This window comes from Coenobita brevimanus, chromosome 30 (genome assembly GCF_032717465.1).
Source record: "Coenobita brevimanus isolate Jiangsu-jjx chromosome 30, ASM3271746v2, whole genome shotgun sequence".
NCBI classification, from domain to species: domain Eukaryota; kingdom Metazoa; phylum Arthropoda; class Malacostraca; order Decapoda; family Coenobitidae; genus Coenobita; species Coenobita brevimanus.
This window is the reverse complement of record NC_136983.1, coordinates 29,863,821-29,879,912: the sequence shown is the minus strand read 5'-3', so window position 1 is coordinate 29,879,912 and position 16,092 is coordinate 29,863,821. Positions and strand designations below refer to the sequence as shown.

The 16,092-nt window shown below is 42.0% G+C and overlaps 1 protein-coding gene across 1 annotated transcript in view; it reads left to right on the top strand.

Moving 5' to 3' along the window:
• Nucleotides 1–279: 279 nt before the first annotated feature.
• LOC145395275 (synaptic vesicle glycoprotein 2B-like) overlaps nt 280–16,092 on the top strand; it is a 122,415-nt gene continuing 106,602 nt past the window's right edge. Inside the window, exons 1-2 of the mRNA XM_080268955.1 lie at nt 280–364; nt 12,125–12,178. Of these exons, the coding sequence (XP_080125081.1) occupies nt 280–364; nt 12,125–12,178 (139 nt within the window). The remainder of the gene's footprint in view (nt 365–12,124; nt 12,179–16,092) is intronic.

Genomic DNA, 16,092 nt, shown 5'->3' with positions numbered 1-16,092 from the left:
TCCTTGAGTGGTACTATGTGAGCAGTGTTTAGGTCTCACCCCTTTAAAGTGCTTTAACCCACTGAAGCACAGCAGCTATGTACGTTGACCACTGAGCATTATATGGACATTTTAGCTCACTGCCGCAGTTCACTCATATAGATGAAGTAATCAGTAAACGTCAGATAAGGCAAAGTTCATAGAAACAATCGTGCTTGTTTTTCCTGATCGGCAGTAGGATCTGTGGTTTATGCACCGTAAGAGACAAAGGCCAGTGGTCGGACCTAACTCACATAAGACATGAGTTACGGAAGCTGTGACAAGGAGAGCAGAGACACAGTAACCATTGTGTCTGAGGACCCCGACGCCCACGTGAAGGACCACAGTAAGTAACACACACACACACACACACACACACACACACACACTCACATATACATACACAAACACACACACACACACACACACACACACACACACACACACACACACACACACACACACACACACACACACACACACACACACACACACACACACACACACACACACACACACACATACACACACACACACACACACACACACACACACACACACACACATGCACACACACACACACACTCATACACACACACACACACACACACACACACACACACACACACACACACACACACACACACACACACTTGTATTGATCTAATGAGATTTAACATCACTCAGGCGGACATCGGTTTAGCGATTTTCAAGGGTAAAATAGTCATGTTCAAATATTATCTAATCATTTATTAAAACTATCACTCTATCTGTAGTCGGACATGTTAACTAATACCATAAAATACCATTGAGAATGGACACTGCTGAGTTCACCGACGGCAATCAAATGTCAATGTTACATTAAACTGTGACACTAATTGGAAGTATTATGTCGCTTCTCATTATGGAATTCTCAAAAATACACAGCTTTTTTTTTTTTTTTTTTCATGTGACCGACTCTGGGCATAGGCTTCACAGCCTGCTGTCAAGGCCCAGTAGTGCTCCTACATACCATAAACCTCTACATGTCACCACTTCGGGGCTAACACCCACCGTCCATATTGAATACATGCTAGGGCTGTCTCATACAGGACTGGTGTATTTGTGTTAGTGGGGGTATTTTTACGACATGTCGGCGGGTCTTCTGATAGATCGGTAAAGTCTGATTATATGAAATTCAAACCCTTAAACTGTTCCCTGCCCCACCCGGGATTTGAAACTGGGTCCGGTAGGACTGCAGGCCACCTCTCTACCTTGAATAATCTGGCGTTCACAGCAAAGCTGCACGCTCGAGCATAGGTGTGCCGGTCTGGTCGAAGGTGGTACAAGCAAGACTGGCAGTGATGACGAGGAGTGTCCAGCTGAGTCATAGTGAAAGGTAATGAAAGTTACAACAGTAATAGGCATGGCCGGACTAGGTTTGTGTGTGCTGCTCAGCTGAGTCGTCGTTTCAAGTAATATTGGCAGGACTAGTAACGTGCAGAACCTGTTTGTGTGTGTCTACGCTGCCATGTAACGTGAGGTTGGCTGAGGCAGGAGTGTTAAACATCTCTTTAGACCTGATGGGAGCCCTCTGATTGCTGGCTGGGTCCTGGTTAGCAACACGATTCATGGCGGTGCGTGCCCATTATGTAGAGGTGGCTGAGGCAGCAGGCTACTGGTATACAACCAAGGTTGCTAATACCCCCTACTGGCAACCTCGGCGGTTAGAAGACACATAAACATCTTACACTAATAAGATAATAGTTCCACGGACACCGAATGTGTCCTCAGGAATTTCTTAAACCGTTCATTATTATACAGTACATTAAATCATTTTCATCATCATCATCATCATCATACCTATATTGTATCACATATATAACATATCATATATCATATCAAATTTTAAATATCATACCAAGCCATATCATATCACATATCATATATCATATCATATATCATATATATCATATCGTCCATAAATCATCATAATCAACAGATTAAGTTAGTCCACTACAAGACAAGGACCACTCTTCGTTTTCTCTCTGACCAGTTGGCTGTTATCCTGATCAATACAATCCCTGCAAATCTCCGAATGTAACTGCCCCATTTTTTGCTTCGTCTCATCCTCTCACTCCATCCCTTGGTTGCCACTTGCTTACCCTGTTTCTCCATCTATTATCTGCTCTACGTATATCGTGACCTCACATTCATTCATGCATTTTTAATCCTCTGCATTCGTTTGCTCCCTTATCCAAGAAGCTCTGTATTATCCCTCCATTCAGAACTTAACATAATCCTTTCTTTTTCTTACTCCTAGATTTACGTTCCATGGAATTTGTTATAATCCATTTTTCCAATCTACAAATTGGAACAAGGACGCATTCATTTGATGTGTTCTGACTTTAGGGACACATTCATTGGATGTGTTCTGTCTTTAGGGACACATTCGTTGGATGTGTTCTGACTTTAGGGACACATTCATTGGATGTGTTCTGACTTTAGGGACACATTCATTGGATGTGTTCTGACTTTAGGGACACATTCATTGGATGTGTTCTGACTTTAGGGACACATTCATTGGATGTGTTCTGACTTTAGGGTTGTCGCATATTCTTGATGAAGTTATTATTATAAAAAAATATATATATATTCCTTCCTATTCCCAGTCTTTCCTTGATTGCCATGAAAAATCTTTGAACAGCCTGCCCGACTTATATGTATTTTTAGCGTATTCTTGTTAGACTTAACACTAAGTAAATTTTTTTAGTCATATTCTTGTGTGTAGCAATGGGTACAGTATTTATTTTACAAAAACATTTGTGGTCTGTTGGTTAGCAGGTGTGATGGTTAGTGCAGCTATTTTGTGTCCCACAGTATAAGGTAGCAAATCCCTACCGGCGAAGGATACGCCACTGGCAGGAATTTTCCAAAATGATCATCATCGTCATCCCCATCCCCGTTTTGCCACACAAGGATGGGGAGACGTAAGGTCCAGAGAGCTTGAAAAGTAAAGAAAAATAAAAAAACTGTCAGAGGGAGAACTAATCAACACCATGCCCAGCTAAGTGGGCCACACTCTCATCCACGCACCATTTAAGGCCTCTGAATCCTGACTCCACCTCACGGCCATAACGTTCCACACCAAAACACTTCAAATTACTTATCGGCCAGAGTCAGTCCGATGACTATCAAACCATTGAATAAAAACAGGTCTGCCGAACACTCACCATATGCTCATCTGTAGTGGGAATATATGGTTTGGAAGAGATGGAGAAGGTGTAAGATATAATTACAAAAGATATCTGTGTGGCATGTGAGGTAGTGAGTGGGGTGAAGAGAAGAAGTAGTGAGGCGAAAGAAACTGAATAGTGGGTTACATAGGCGAAACGAGCTGTGGAAAAGAAAACAAAATAAACATAATTAATTGATGGGGCATCAGAGAAATGAAGGATATGGAGACAGGAAAAGAGACATCTGTTGAGAAGAGGAGAGAGACAGAGAAAGAGAGAGAGAGTAAAAAAAAAAAAAAATAGAAGAGCTTGGGAGAAATTTGAGTGTAAAATGAAGGGAATGCGAGAAAATTTTTGGACGGAGGTTAAGGAAATAAGACAGGGTGGTAAGGGAAGTGGTGGAGGGGTGAAAATTAAAAATGACAGAATTGTGGTGAAGAAGAGATAAAAAATGATCATTTGAAGATAGCACTTAAGGAGCTGTTTAATATGGAGAACGAAAGCAGTGTAAGTATGAATGGTTGGGAATGGCCTAGAGAAGTAAGATGCAAGAAGGGAGGAAGTAACTAGTATGATGCAAGTGTATGAGGCATAAAAGAAAGTCAAAATCGGGGAAAACACCAAGACTTGATGGTGTACGAGTATGTGGCGAAATGTTGCAATAAGCTAGAGGGGAAACAGTGAATTTATGGATATGGAAGATGTCGGGATTGTCCTTGGTGGAAGGCAGAGGTCCAGAGTAGTTGATATCAGACCTCCTGCACAAAGGAAAAGGAAAAGACAAGTGTACTCGTACTGCAGTCTTAGAGGTGGTCAACTGGTTAATCCGCGGGTTCCGAGGCTCGGCATACGTATCTTGAGCAATATTATAAGAGCTGGTGGCTTGCTAGGCCTATCCCAGCTCTGCAGGACCATCAATTAGATGCTCCTGGATAACTATTGTCCTCCATATAACAGAATCTCTGGACAGATTCCGGACAGTTAATCCAATTGTTGGGGCCGCTACACTTCGACAAGGTTAAGTGGTCCCTTGTCCCAGAGTGTGCCTTATGGTGATAGGCATATATACAAACGCTAGCTCGTCACGGGCTCACAAAGCGCATTTTACTGGCTTTGAAGTTTCATTCATTCATTCATTGCCAGACGCCATGTATCCCAAACGGGGTGGCCAAGGGCTTAGAGTTAATTGTTTTACAGGGAGGGGCACTAATCCTCCACCAACCCCACTTGACACACAGGGAGAACAAAAAAGTAAATCATACATAATTCTGATTATTATACAAAAAGGACAAATTTATTTGGTTATATGGTTACCACCCAGCGTTGTAATGGTTTCCTGGTTTACAAGAAACTATTACGCTTGTCACTCGGTGTAGAGCCACCTACAGTGAAAAGACTACAAAAAAGTGACAGGAAGGTTGGAATGAAATAGTAAAGCGGGACACTGTAGAAAAAGAACGATAAAGTGAGGGAAGAAGAAGGCAACACTACATCAAGTGAGTGGATGATGGTCGCCACCACCTACCACCAGGTGTGTGTGTTTCATAACTAAGTGGCATTTACAGTACTGATGTTAAGTAACTAAGTGGCATACTGTAGTGATGTTAAGTAACCACTCTGTGAAAATTGTTGTTGTTGATCAACCCATGTTTAAGGTTACTGATGGTGCATAACCCCGGTCTTCCTTTCCTGAAGACCTGTATTCGGTATCCGAGTGGATGTTTTTTTTTTTTTCCTCCACCCCAATAGCAGAGATACCGCAAAGTCCACGTCACTCTGTTTGGTTATATGGTTACCACCCAGCGTTATAATGGTTTCCTGGGTTACAAGAAACCATTACGCTTTGAAGTGTTCTTGGTTTTTGATGGTAAGTTTTGGAAATGCTTGCATTGTAATTACCTTATAGTTCATTGTGAGGAAAAGGTGGGTGGGCATTTCAAGACTTGGTGAATGGGTTAAGAAATGTATGTAAGGAATGGAGTCTAAAAGTTAATGTAACTAAGATGAAAGGTGTTGTCTTTGCGAAGAATGAAGTCTAGGCGTGGATAATACAGCCGGACGGTAATTTGGGTGTTGTCAAATTTATAGGTAATGTGATGAACCAGGATGGAAGTTTACAGGATAAAGTGCGTAAAAAATTATAACAGTGAAGAAAGGTTGCAGGTCCAGTGAGAGCAGTGGTTACAAACAGAGTATGAAAATAAAAAAATGTCGCTGCATGACAGTATTTCAATCCCTACTCTTACGTTTGGAAGTGAAGCTTGGAACTTGTTGGAAGAACAGAAGTCAAGAAGGAGAGCAATGGAAATAAGTTGTATGAGAGGAGCATGTGGAAATACTTGGAGGGAGAGGGAGAAAAATGAAGGAGCGGTGTGGTGTTCGTGTGGAAGTGTTAGAAAGCATCACAAATAGTCTGAGATTATTTGTTCATGCAAAGAGAATGGAGAATGAAGGACTGACTCGGAGTGTAAGGGAGAGGAGAGGTGAAGACCGAGGATGAAATGGAGGAAAGGTTTGAAGAGGTATATGAGAGAGGGAGCATAACATGGAGGCGATTTGTTTGTGGCCACCCCTTCCGCAATTAAGGAATCGAGCTATAAACGGGTAGTAAACAGTTCAATTTCCTGTCAGTTCCCTAAGCTCATCAGCTTCCATACCTGCCATTCTCACACACCCAATTACCATATCTGTTCATCTGCTTGACCTACAATGCCTCCACCCATCTTCATTTATACCAGTAAAATGCTCATTGTGAGCGCGTGACGAGCGAGCGACCGTTTGTACATATACCTGTCATCATAATTTTCATCTTGGTGTAAACTTTCAACATATCTTGTGAGGTAGCTGAACAATAATAGAAGAATAATTGAGCTAAAACATTTATTTTCCTGCACTATCTCTCACTCACACACACCCTTGCTGATTTCACCCCATAAACATAGAAAAAAAAAAGTCTATGTAAAATTGTGAGCGTATTATCCGATATTTACTTGTTATAATTCGTGCAAGGAAACAGTGCCAAAACAGGAGATCTTTTTTAAACCGATTTTTCAATGTGGAGCATATCAAGTGAAACCCTCGGTACATTCCCTTGGAAAGCTTGGAATCCCATTAGTTTCTTTGTTATTGGCCTATAAGTAAATATTTAGCTAAAAACAGAATTTATTGAATGTATCTACTATTTGCTGAAAGAATCTCTTTCCTATCTCACATAGTAGAAAAGTTAATAGTCTCTGAAAACCATCTCTGTCGGGCCGGGTCGTGTCAGGCCGGGCTGGGTCGTGTCGGGCCGCTCATTTATCAGCTGAACGTAAGGTAAATATCGCTTAGCTACGCTTGCTTGCATCGCTCGCTGCGCTCCCTCACTAGTAATAACGTCTTCACCACCTGATTCACACCCATTTTCTCCATATGACCGTGTAATCTAAGCACACACTTCTGAACTATAATAGCCACAGACTGTCATACTGCATATATTTCAAGAACGCAATTGTTTTTTATCTTAACCACTCACCTCACTACACACACATTCCTTATTAACCTCATTTACCACTGTTCTTACTCCTGACGATTAATTTTCATGCCACACCGAAACACACCATTTCACACCTATATGTTGCTGTGGGCACTAAAGCTCCACCACACAAGCCTTTCGCAGCCACCACAATCAAACCTGTTTCATATCAAGCCCTTCATAACACCAGCCACCTTCCTTCCCTGTACTACTCTACTCTCCACTTCAACTGCACCTCTCTTCTCTGTCACTGTGCCTAGGCCGTATACAGCCTCAATTTGCATTTCTCACCGTTCACGATCATCCTACGTTGTGATTCACCTACAGATAAATGACCATTTCCTTGTTCTTATCTACATAAACTTTTAAAACACGACGTTCACAGACATGCACTAGCCTTTGAATCAGTCTACAAAGCCCTTACTCGTTACTGGAAAATAACACAACATCATCTGCTTAGGGTACTTGAGATTTGAGATGCCAAACCCTTTAACATTCATTACCATATCCATCCCTCTCTCCATAACTCGATTTTTAAATATCGTTCTCATATTCATATCATTATTTATACTGAACAGCAATGGGGACATCATGATCCATGTTTCACACTAACACTAATGTTAGGTCAGTACTTACTCTTACTATTCAATGCCATCATAATTTTTCTTACCAACATTCAACAGTTTTTCTTCCACACGATACACACACAGGACTTTCCTTGTCCCCCCCTCCTTTTTTTTTTCGAGTGTATTCGACATCCATACTGCTACAATTACCTTACATTCCTTTTCACAGCTTTCTGCACTGTCTGTACTGTCCATCTCATATACTACTGATCCACACATCCCCATCATTCCTACAGCCACCCTGTTCGTAACGCACCGGTCCTTCTGATTTATTCCTTGCCTTATAATAAATCTTGTACATACATTTCCAGCAACACTGGACAGACTTATACCACGATAATTTTGCATTCAGTTTGGTCAACTTTACTCCTGTACACGGTCTGAAAGAACATTTTAGGGAGAAATCTCAGTAACAGCTTGGGAAAGGGTAGCAGATGGCGTGGTGGTACCGAGATTGTCTAGATTACAGATTTATATATTATATTATATTATATTTTATTTTATTTTATATATATATATATATATATATATATATATATATATATATATATGTTACAGCAAAGAATTCTGCCTCGTGCTGGAAGAATTAGCTGCAAAGCCATCAGGGCGCAATAAAAAAAAAAAAAAAAAAAAGTAAAGGAGGAAAGAATAACGATATCAGAAGGGCTTCGTGACAAAGGGCCAGAGGGAGTGACAAGACTTTGACTTAGTTCAGTACATTACGAGTGGATAAAGTTATTTTTTGCAAAACGAAAACCGGTTTTAGCGCAGTTCCAGGAACAAACATGAGGAGTGCATCATTCAGCGGTAGATCAGCGACTGTTCTCTTTAAAACCCACCTACTTATTGTGGGCGCCATTAGAACAAGAGTGGTTCAAATATTTTCTGTGGGTCTGGGAAGAAATTATTCGACTTTCAGGCTGATCGATCAGGTCAACTGTACTGATCAGGATTAAGCTCAGAGTGAGAAAAAACATTTTGGGATTTTTTTTTTTTTTTTTAAGGCGAGGGAGAAGAAACCAAAGGCTCAGGCCGTAAACGGTCCTTCAAAAAAAAAAAAAAAAAACTATACAGAAGACAGCCACATTCAAGATCCGTTCATTTCGTGATGCCTGGACAAACTGCGTTTGAAAGACTGGAGATCATGGGGAGTAGGATTTACAGAGGAAGACGGTTCCAGAGTTGACCTGTTGAATAAATGAAGGACGGGGAGTAACGGTTAATTCTTGCATTAGAGAGCTGGACAGAAAAGGGATGAGAGTTTTTTGCTAGACGGGTGCTACGCGTCCGTCGTAGAGGTGGATGGATGCAAGCAGACATTTCATAACAGTGACTATTGAAGTAGCGATAGAAAAGAGATAAAGAGGCAACAGTGTGGCGAAGGGACAGAGGTTGAAGGGAGCTAGTAAGAGGAGGAGAGTTGATGAGACGAATAGCCTTTGACTCCACTCTGTTGGGAAGAGCTGTATGTGAGGAGCCTCCCCAAACATGAGAGTTGTACTCTAAACAGGGGCGAATAAAACCCGTGTATAAAGTTAACAACTGTGCAGGGGAAAACAAGGCATGGAGTCGGCTTAGCACACCTAATCTCCTGGAAGCAGATTTTACAAGAAATGCAATATGATCTTTCGAAGATAAGTCCCGTGTGAACGAATCTCCAAGCATGTTCAAGGATGATGCAGGATTGAGCTGGATATTATTGAACATTAGTGGGTACTCCTGTGGAAGATTTTGACAGGTGGATAGATATAAAAACTGAGTCTTTGATGCATTAAAACAACCAGATTATTTTTACCCCAGTCAGAGATACGAGCCAAGTCAGACATTAAGTGTGCCATAACCTCATCCCTTGTTTGTTGCAGTAACTGTTGAGATGGACGTTGCAGAAACCGAAAGGAAAGATTAAGTGTGGAATCATCAGCGTACGAGTGGAAAGGATCAGATGTACCGTACAGCTTAGAACATCACTGATGAAAGAAGGAAGAGAGTTCGTGATAGGACAGAGGCCTGAGGAACACCACAGTTTACAGATCTAGAAGAAAGATGGCCAAATACAACAGCGGCTACCAAACAACCAGAAAGGAAGCTATAGATGAAGACACAGATAGAAGGATAGAAACCGTAAGAGGGTAGTTTGGAAATTAACGATTTATGCCAGACTCTATGAAAAGACTTTGAGATGTCAAGTGCAATGGCAAAGCTTTCACCAAAGTCCCAAAAGGAGGATAACCATGAGTCTGAAAGGAAGATGAGATGATCGCCAGTGGAGCATTCCTGACGGAACCCATACTGACGATCAGAAAAAAGGATGTGATAAGAAAGAAGCTTTAAAATTTTCATGTTAAGAATAGACTTGAAAACTTTTGAGACACAGGATGTTAAAGCAATTGGACGATAGTTAGAGGGTTTGGAATGGTCACCCTTCTTTGGGACTGGCTGAATGAAAGCAAACTTCCAGCAAGAAGGAAAGGTACAAGTTAAGAGACAAAGGCGAAAGAGTTTACTTAAGCAGAATGTAAGCACAGAAGCAAAGTTCTTGAGGACAACAGGGGGGAATCCATCAGGCACATATGCCTTGTTAGTACTGAGGCCAATGATGGCAGAAAATAGATCAGCTGAAGAAATGTTAATCTCAGCCATGAAGAAGTCAGAGGGGGGAAGTGATGGAGGAACAGCGCCGGAATCGTCTAAGGCGGAAATGGAGGAGTAAGTCTGAGTGAAGAGATCTGCTTTATCAGTAGAAGAAATAGCTACTGAGCCATCAGAACAGAAAAGAGGGAAGGACGATGAGGTAAAGTTGTTAGAAGGGTTTTTGGCAAGGTGCCAGAAGGAGCGGGAAGAATTTGAGTTGGAGAGTTGAGAGCATTTAGTACGGATGAAATTATTTTTAGCAGAGCGAAGAACAGACTTAGCATGATTCCGGGCAGAAACATAAAAAAGATGTGATTCAGAAGTGGGTTGGCTCCGATACCTTTTATAGGCCTTCACCTTATTGCGGACAGGATTAATGCTTTCTTGCATTAGTCAATGGATATGAGATAGGAATGTATGCTTCCATGCCCGAGAGAATAACTTCCGTAATGCGCAAGGCACACCCAGATGGCTCTCGGCCATGGAAACAATAATCATTCCATGAAAAATCTAAGAAGTACTGCCTGAGGGCCTCCCAATCTGCAGCTCCAAAGTGCTGCAGACGACGTTTGTTTGGAGGGTCCACAGGCCGTACCAGAGTGATAAGACACGTTAAGGTAATAAGGTTATGATCAGAGGAGCCCAGCGGAGAGAAAAGATTATCAGTGTATGCAGAAGGATTAGTTGTAAGGAAGAGGTGAAGTATGTTGGAGCTCTCTCCAAGGCGGCCAGGGATATGGGTAGGGTGTTGTACAAGCTGCTCTAGGTCATTAAGGATAGAAAAGGTGAAGGCTTGTTCACAAGATGGATCAGTGAAAGGAAAGGAGAGCCAGTGATGGTGGTGAACAATGAAATTTCCTGCAATGGAGATTTTAGGAAACAATGCCTTATCTGTCTCAGTATCAGTACATGGATGTGCATGAATATGGAAAGAAGTTTTTTTAATTTGATGCAGATGCATTTTCAGTGGAAGTAGCGGAATTTGATCAAACAGCAGGTACAGCATTGCTGTGATTTTTTAGTATCCTTCCCAGTTTCTCTTAATAATAGGTAAGTTTGCATGACAGATCTTGTTGTAATGTCCATCTAGTGTGTGGCAAATTAAGCCTCTCCATACAGCTTCCTTGTATTGAAAATCAGTCTGTCATAACAAAGTAAGTGTTACTGACTGTCGCTTGAGGTTACATTAGACTAACATATAACAAATCAAGTGTGGCTGTGTATTCATTCAGAGTGAATTAGAGTGACAGACGGCAAATCAAGTCTGTCTCTATATTATGCTACCAGCATATGTATTATAATAACCACTTCCGTAGGAGAAAAATCCCCTAGGGTTTTTCAGAATGTCGTCTCATTGAAGTGAAACAAAGTTATAACATAACACTGAGCAGATGAATGAATGTTAGTTTTAATCCATTCATTGCAAATGGTCATCTCAAAGCGGAATGTTACTGAACGGTGGGGAAGATATAATAATGACGTCATCCTATTCTTGCGGTAAGCCCGACCGTATAAAGTAAATGAGTTTATTTAAGGGGAACATGTGGAGTTACATGAAGAGACAGAAAGATAGATGAGGAAAGACCGTTGTGGTGTTTATGTGGATGTAACTGGAAGTGTTAAAAGAAATACTTTCAGATGATTTGACCATGTGGTGAAGATAGAGAATGAGAAACTAACTAGAAAAGTTCATGTGAGTGAGGTGCAGAAGGAGAGGAAAAGAGGATGACCAAAGATGTGACGGGGTGATGTAGTAGAGATATAAGAGAGAGGGGTGTGAGTTGGAGGGAGAGAAGCCAAAGGACAGAGAATAGGACGAGATGGAGGCGATCTGTCTGAGTCCATCCCTTACTGGATTAGGATGTCTGGTAGCAGATAAACAGACCGAAAGTTTTATGAATCATGATAACTTTTTAGTTGTTACTTGATACCATCAAACTATTATATTCAGGTTGGGAATGACCTCTTACAGTGATGTGGCCATAAATTATCTATGTTCAGGAGGATTTTATTTTTCCTTATCTCTTGCCATCACAAATATTCAGCTTCAGTAATGTTTGTCGTTCTGACCCCCTTCTAAAACAAAATAAGATGTCTGATTGTCTGCTTCTTATGATCAGATGGGACAGATGGAGGTGAAGGTGTGGACTACGACAACGCCCTCTGTGCCACGGGTGAGTGAATCCATATACCAGGGCTGTAATGGTTAGTGAACGCCATACCGTATGGATGGGCTGTAATGGTGAGTACCATACATCACGGGTGTCATGGAAGTGAATATCGTGTACGAGAGCTGTGATAATGATTACCGTATAACAGGGTCGTAATAAGTAATATATAGGAGTACTGTAACTGTGAGCGTAAAACATATGGAAGGATTGTTACGATGAGTGAACATTATATAGCAGGGATGTAATTATGATTGAGAACTTATTAGGGTTGTAACGGTAAGAGAACATTTTATACTAGGGCTGCAATGATAAGTGTAAACAAGAGCGGTCATATGGATAATAACTCCTAGATCCCATAATTGAGGTAAGAAGTAAGTACTGTACAGTACAGCATAGTTGTGATTCTGCTGGAGCTCTGTAAAAGCTCCTCCATAGTTCCCATTTTTATCAATTAACCCGTCACATCCCGAGCTATTTCGCACCTCTGACACCCCCCAATCCCGAGCTATTTTGGACATTTTTTTTTTTTGGCTAAAACGTCCGCTTTTGTTGAGAAACAAAGGAAAATCACCAAGAAAGAGCTTACCGTGGTCCATAAGTGGTCAAAACAGGTGAGGTCCCCCGCGCCAGGTATCGTATTCTGTCACTGACGTGTGAGGCGCTCACGTTTTCTATGGTAGGTAATTTTGGGAGAAATCACAAAGAACATCTCTACATTTATTGAATTTGAACTAATAAACAATAACAATAAAAACATAATGGTTTTCAGTGACATATATATGAGAAATAAGCATTGTATCTTCGTGCGAGCACAGAGTGATAACACGCTATGTGCTAAATTTCTTGTTTCAGTCAGCATATCATTTTTTCTACTTGTATAATACTGTTCCAATGCCATTTTTACCATTTTTTACTGTATGTAAATGTTTTCAGCTGTTTTCATTCATTAAGATGACATGTAGCGTAACTATAACGCACATCTTCTTCTTCAGTGCACTCACTATGACTCGCATCTCAACATACCATATTGTTTTATCACTTTCATAGTATTGTTTTCTTTACATTGAACCTTTCCTCCACTACTGTAAATGTTTTCAATTATTTTCATTCATTACGAGGGCATTTAGCGAAATGCTAGCGCATATTCACGTAGCAAGCACACTCTTTACCACTGGTGTTTCAACTTCTACTTTATTTCTTCACTCCCAGTATACTTCCCCACTTACATTACACCCGTTTCCACCTTATACTACACTTTACATATTTACGGGCCTTATTTATTCCACTGAGTGTCAGAATATCGCACCAAAATACCCTTGCATTGAATGTTTCGACTAAGATAATATTCATACACTTACATACAAATTTACCACTTACATTACACCCGTTTCCACTTGTATACTCTTATTTACATATTTATGGGCCTTATTTATTCCACTGAGCGTCAGGAAATTGCATCTATATACACTTGCTTGGAATATTTTGACTTAGAATAAATTTCAGCACTTACAAAACTTTCAACTTGTATTACACTCGTTTGCAATTTTCATACTAATATTTACATATTTACGGGCCTTATTTATTCCACTGAGCATCTGAATAGCGCATCTACATACACTTGCTGGGAAGGTTTCCACTCAGAAAATATTTATGCCCTTACAGATTTTTCCATTTATAATACACCCGTTTCCACTTCCATACTACTATTTACAGATCTACGGGTCTTATAATTACACTGATCGTCTGTTTGTCACATTTCTTTCTGAGTATCAGCGTCATATCGCATTCACACCATATAAGAAGTGCATCAAGGTGTGATACTAAAACAAGGGTGAATGCAGAGACCCACGTCACACTCAATCCACTGGTGGCGGGTGTCTTTTCTCTGAGTGGTGGGTCTCACCCGGGAATTGCTACACACATGACACCTACGTTGGGGCCTAGGTCTATTTGGCTGAGGAGGTATAGGAGTGGGGAAATGGCGGGCAGATATTCTCAGGGGAGTTTGGGTGGTAGGGGCAGTGCGTGTGCAGTGTTGGGGCCTTTCAACCGCATACCTGGCAAAAATCTCACGTATAAGCTCCCCCACAAACCCTTCAAAGGTTTCCTGAACTCCTGTTGTCATGGTGTGCAGGTGATGGGAAATCAGGGCAGTTATATCTAGCCGGTGCAAGAAGAGCTTCTTGTACCACTTCATAGTGGTCCTGGCACAATCGACAGTGGATATCATGGAGTCTGACTGGTCCACCAGGCGCATGTTGATGTTGTAATCGAGGACACACTCAGGTTTCCAAATGTGGCGCCTGTTCTCGCTCCGGTAATCCACGGACTCTGCATCGTGCATCAAGGGGCGGTGAACCGTGGACAAGAGGCTGACTTCTCTATTGTGGTTCCACACTGTTGCTAGTATATTGTTCGCCTGGAAGAAGACAACCTCATTTCTGTCAAGTTTCCACCCCACCTTGACCATGTGATGCTGGTTCACTTTGACGGTACCACAGATTCCCGTGTCATGCCTGTGTAGATAACGAGCAAGAAGAGGGCTAGTGTACCAGTTGTCCAGGTAAAGGACATGACCATGAGGAGGGTAGTCTTCTATCATTGTCTTTACCGCTGCTCCAGACAGTCCAATACTTCTATCTTCTATTATGTCTGTCTATGCACCTGTGTACAAGACAATGTCTTGCACATAACCAGTCCTACAGTCACACATAACAAAGATCTTGAACCCAAAACGGTGCCTTTTGCTGGGTATGTACTGCTGAAATGAAATATTGCCTCTCCAAACACGAGACTCTCGTCTATGACAAGGTCTCTATAGGGATAAAATGAGGAACGGAATGTTTGCCTTATTTGATCAAAAACCAACCTAATTCGCTTCATCTTATCTGTGTCATTTGCGTTTGCAGGATCATCAGCATCGTAAAAGTGGCGGCGACTTAGAATTTGCTGAAAGCGTTTACGGCTCATGATTTGGCCAAATATTGGTGTCAGTATAATAGGGTCCCTTGTCCAGTATGCCGGATTTCTGTTTTTTCGTATAATACCCATCAAAAGTACCGGGGACAAAAAATTAAAACATTTCTGCAAGGGAGACTGGGTAATCATATTTGATAGAATGCCTGCTCATTGTGCCCAGTCTTTCACTCTCACGGCGCTGGCTGCTAGCGAAACGGTTTGTTTGGTCCACTATTTCCTCCACAAAACCCTCACTGAAAAAAAGGTGGAAAAAATCCAGCCTGGTGGAATTCGGGTGAATTCCTTGAGCAGTGCAGCCAGCGCATCCCTGCTCAGTGAAGGGGTGAATGATGGGAGAAAAATCACTTCCAACCTCCCAATTCCATGACATCTATCGTCTCCATTGTCGCCTTTGTCTGGGTGGGGAGGAGATGCTGGTGGGGGAGATTGGGAAGGAGGAGTGCAGAGGGCTTCCCCACTTGCACTCCTCTTCCCTTGGCCTTTACCCTTTCCCTTACCCTTACGGGCTTGTGGAACATTAGGGGGCTGTGGGGATGAAGTCTGGGAATACTGGGGAGCATAAGATATGCTGGGGAGTGGTTCCTCCCCACCTTCCCGCTCCATCAAAACACCACGTGATTCATCACGCACCCTCACTCACCCACGTGTCTGGGAATATTGGGGAACATAAGACGTGTTGGGGAGTGGTTCCTCCCCACCTTCCCCCTCCATCACAACCCCATGTGATTCATCACGCACCCTCACTGCCCCACATGATACACACCGCCGCCTCACACCACCACAGGAGAGCGATGGCTCACTCCCGCTGCTCTCACTTTCCATACTCGCCCCTGCACTTTCCCTTTCACTCCCCACTCCCTCCATGCCACTTCTGCCCTCCCAAAACAAAAGACTAGGCCCATAACTGCTTGTACGACGTGGTGTGTGCTCGGGGTCTC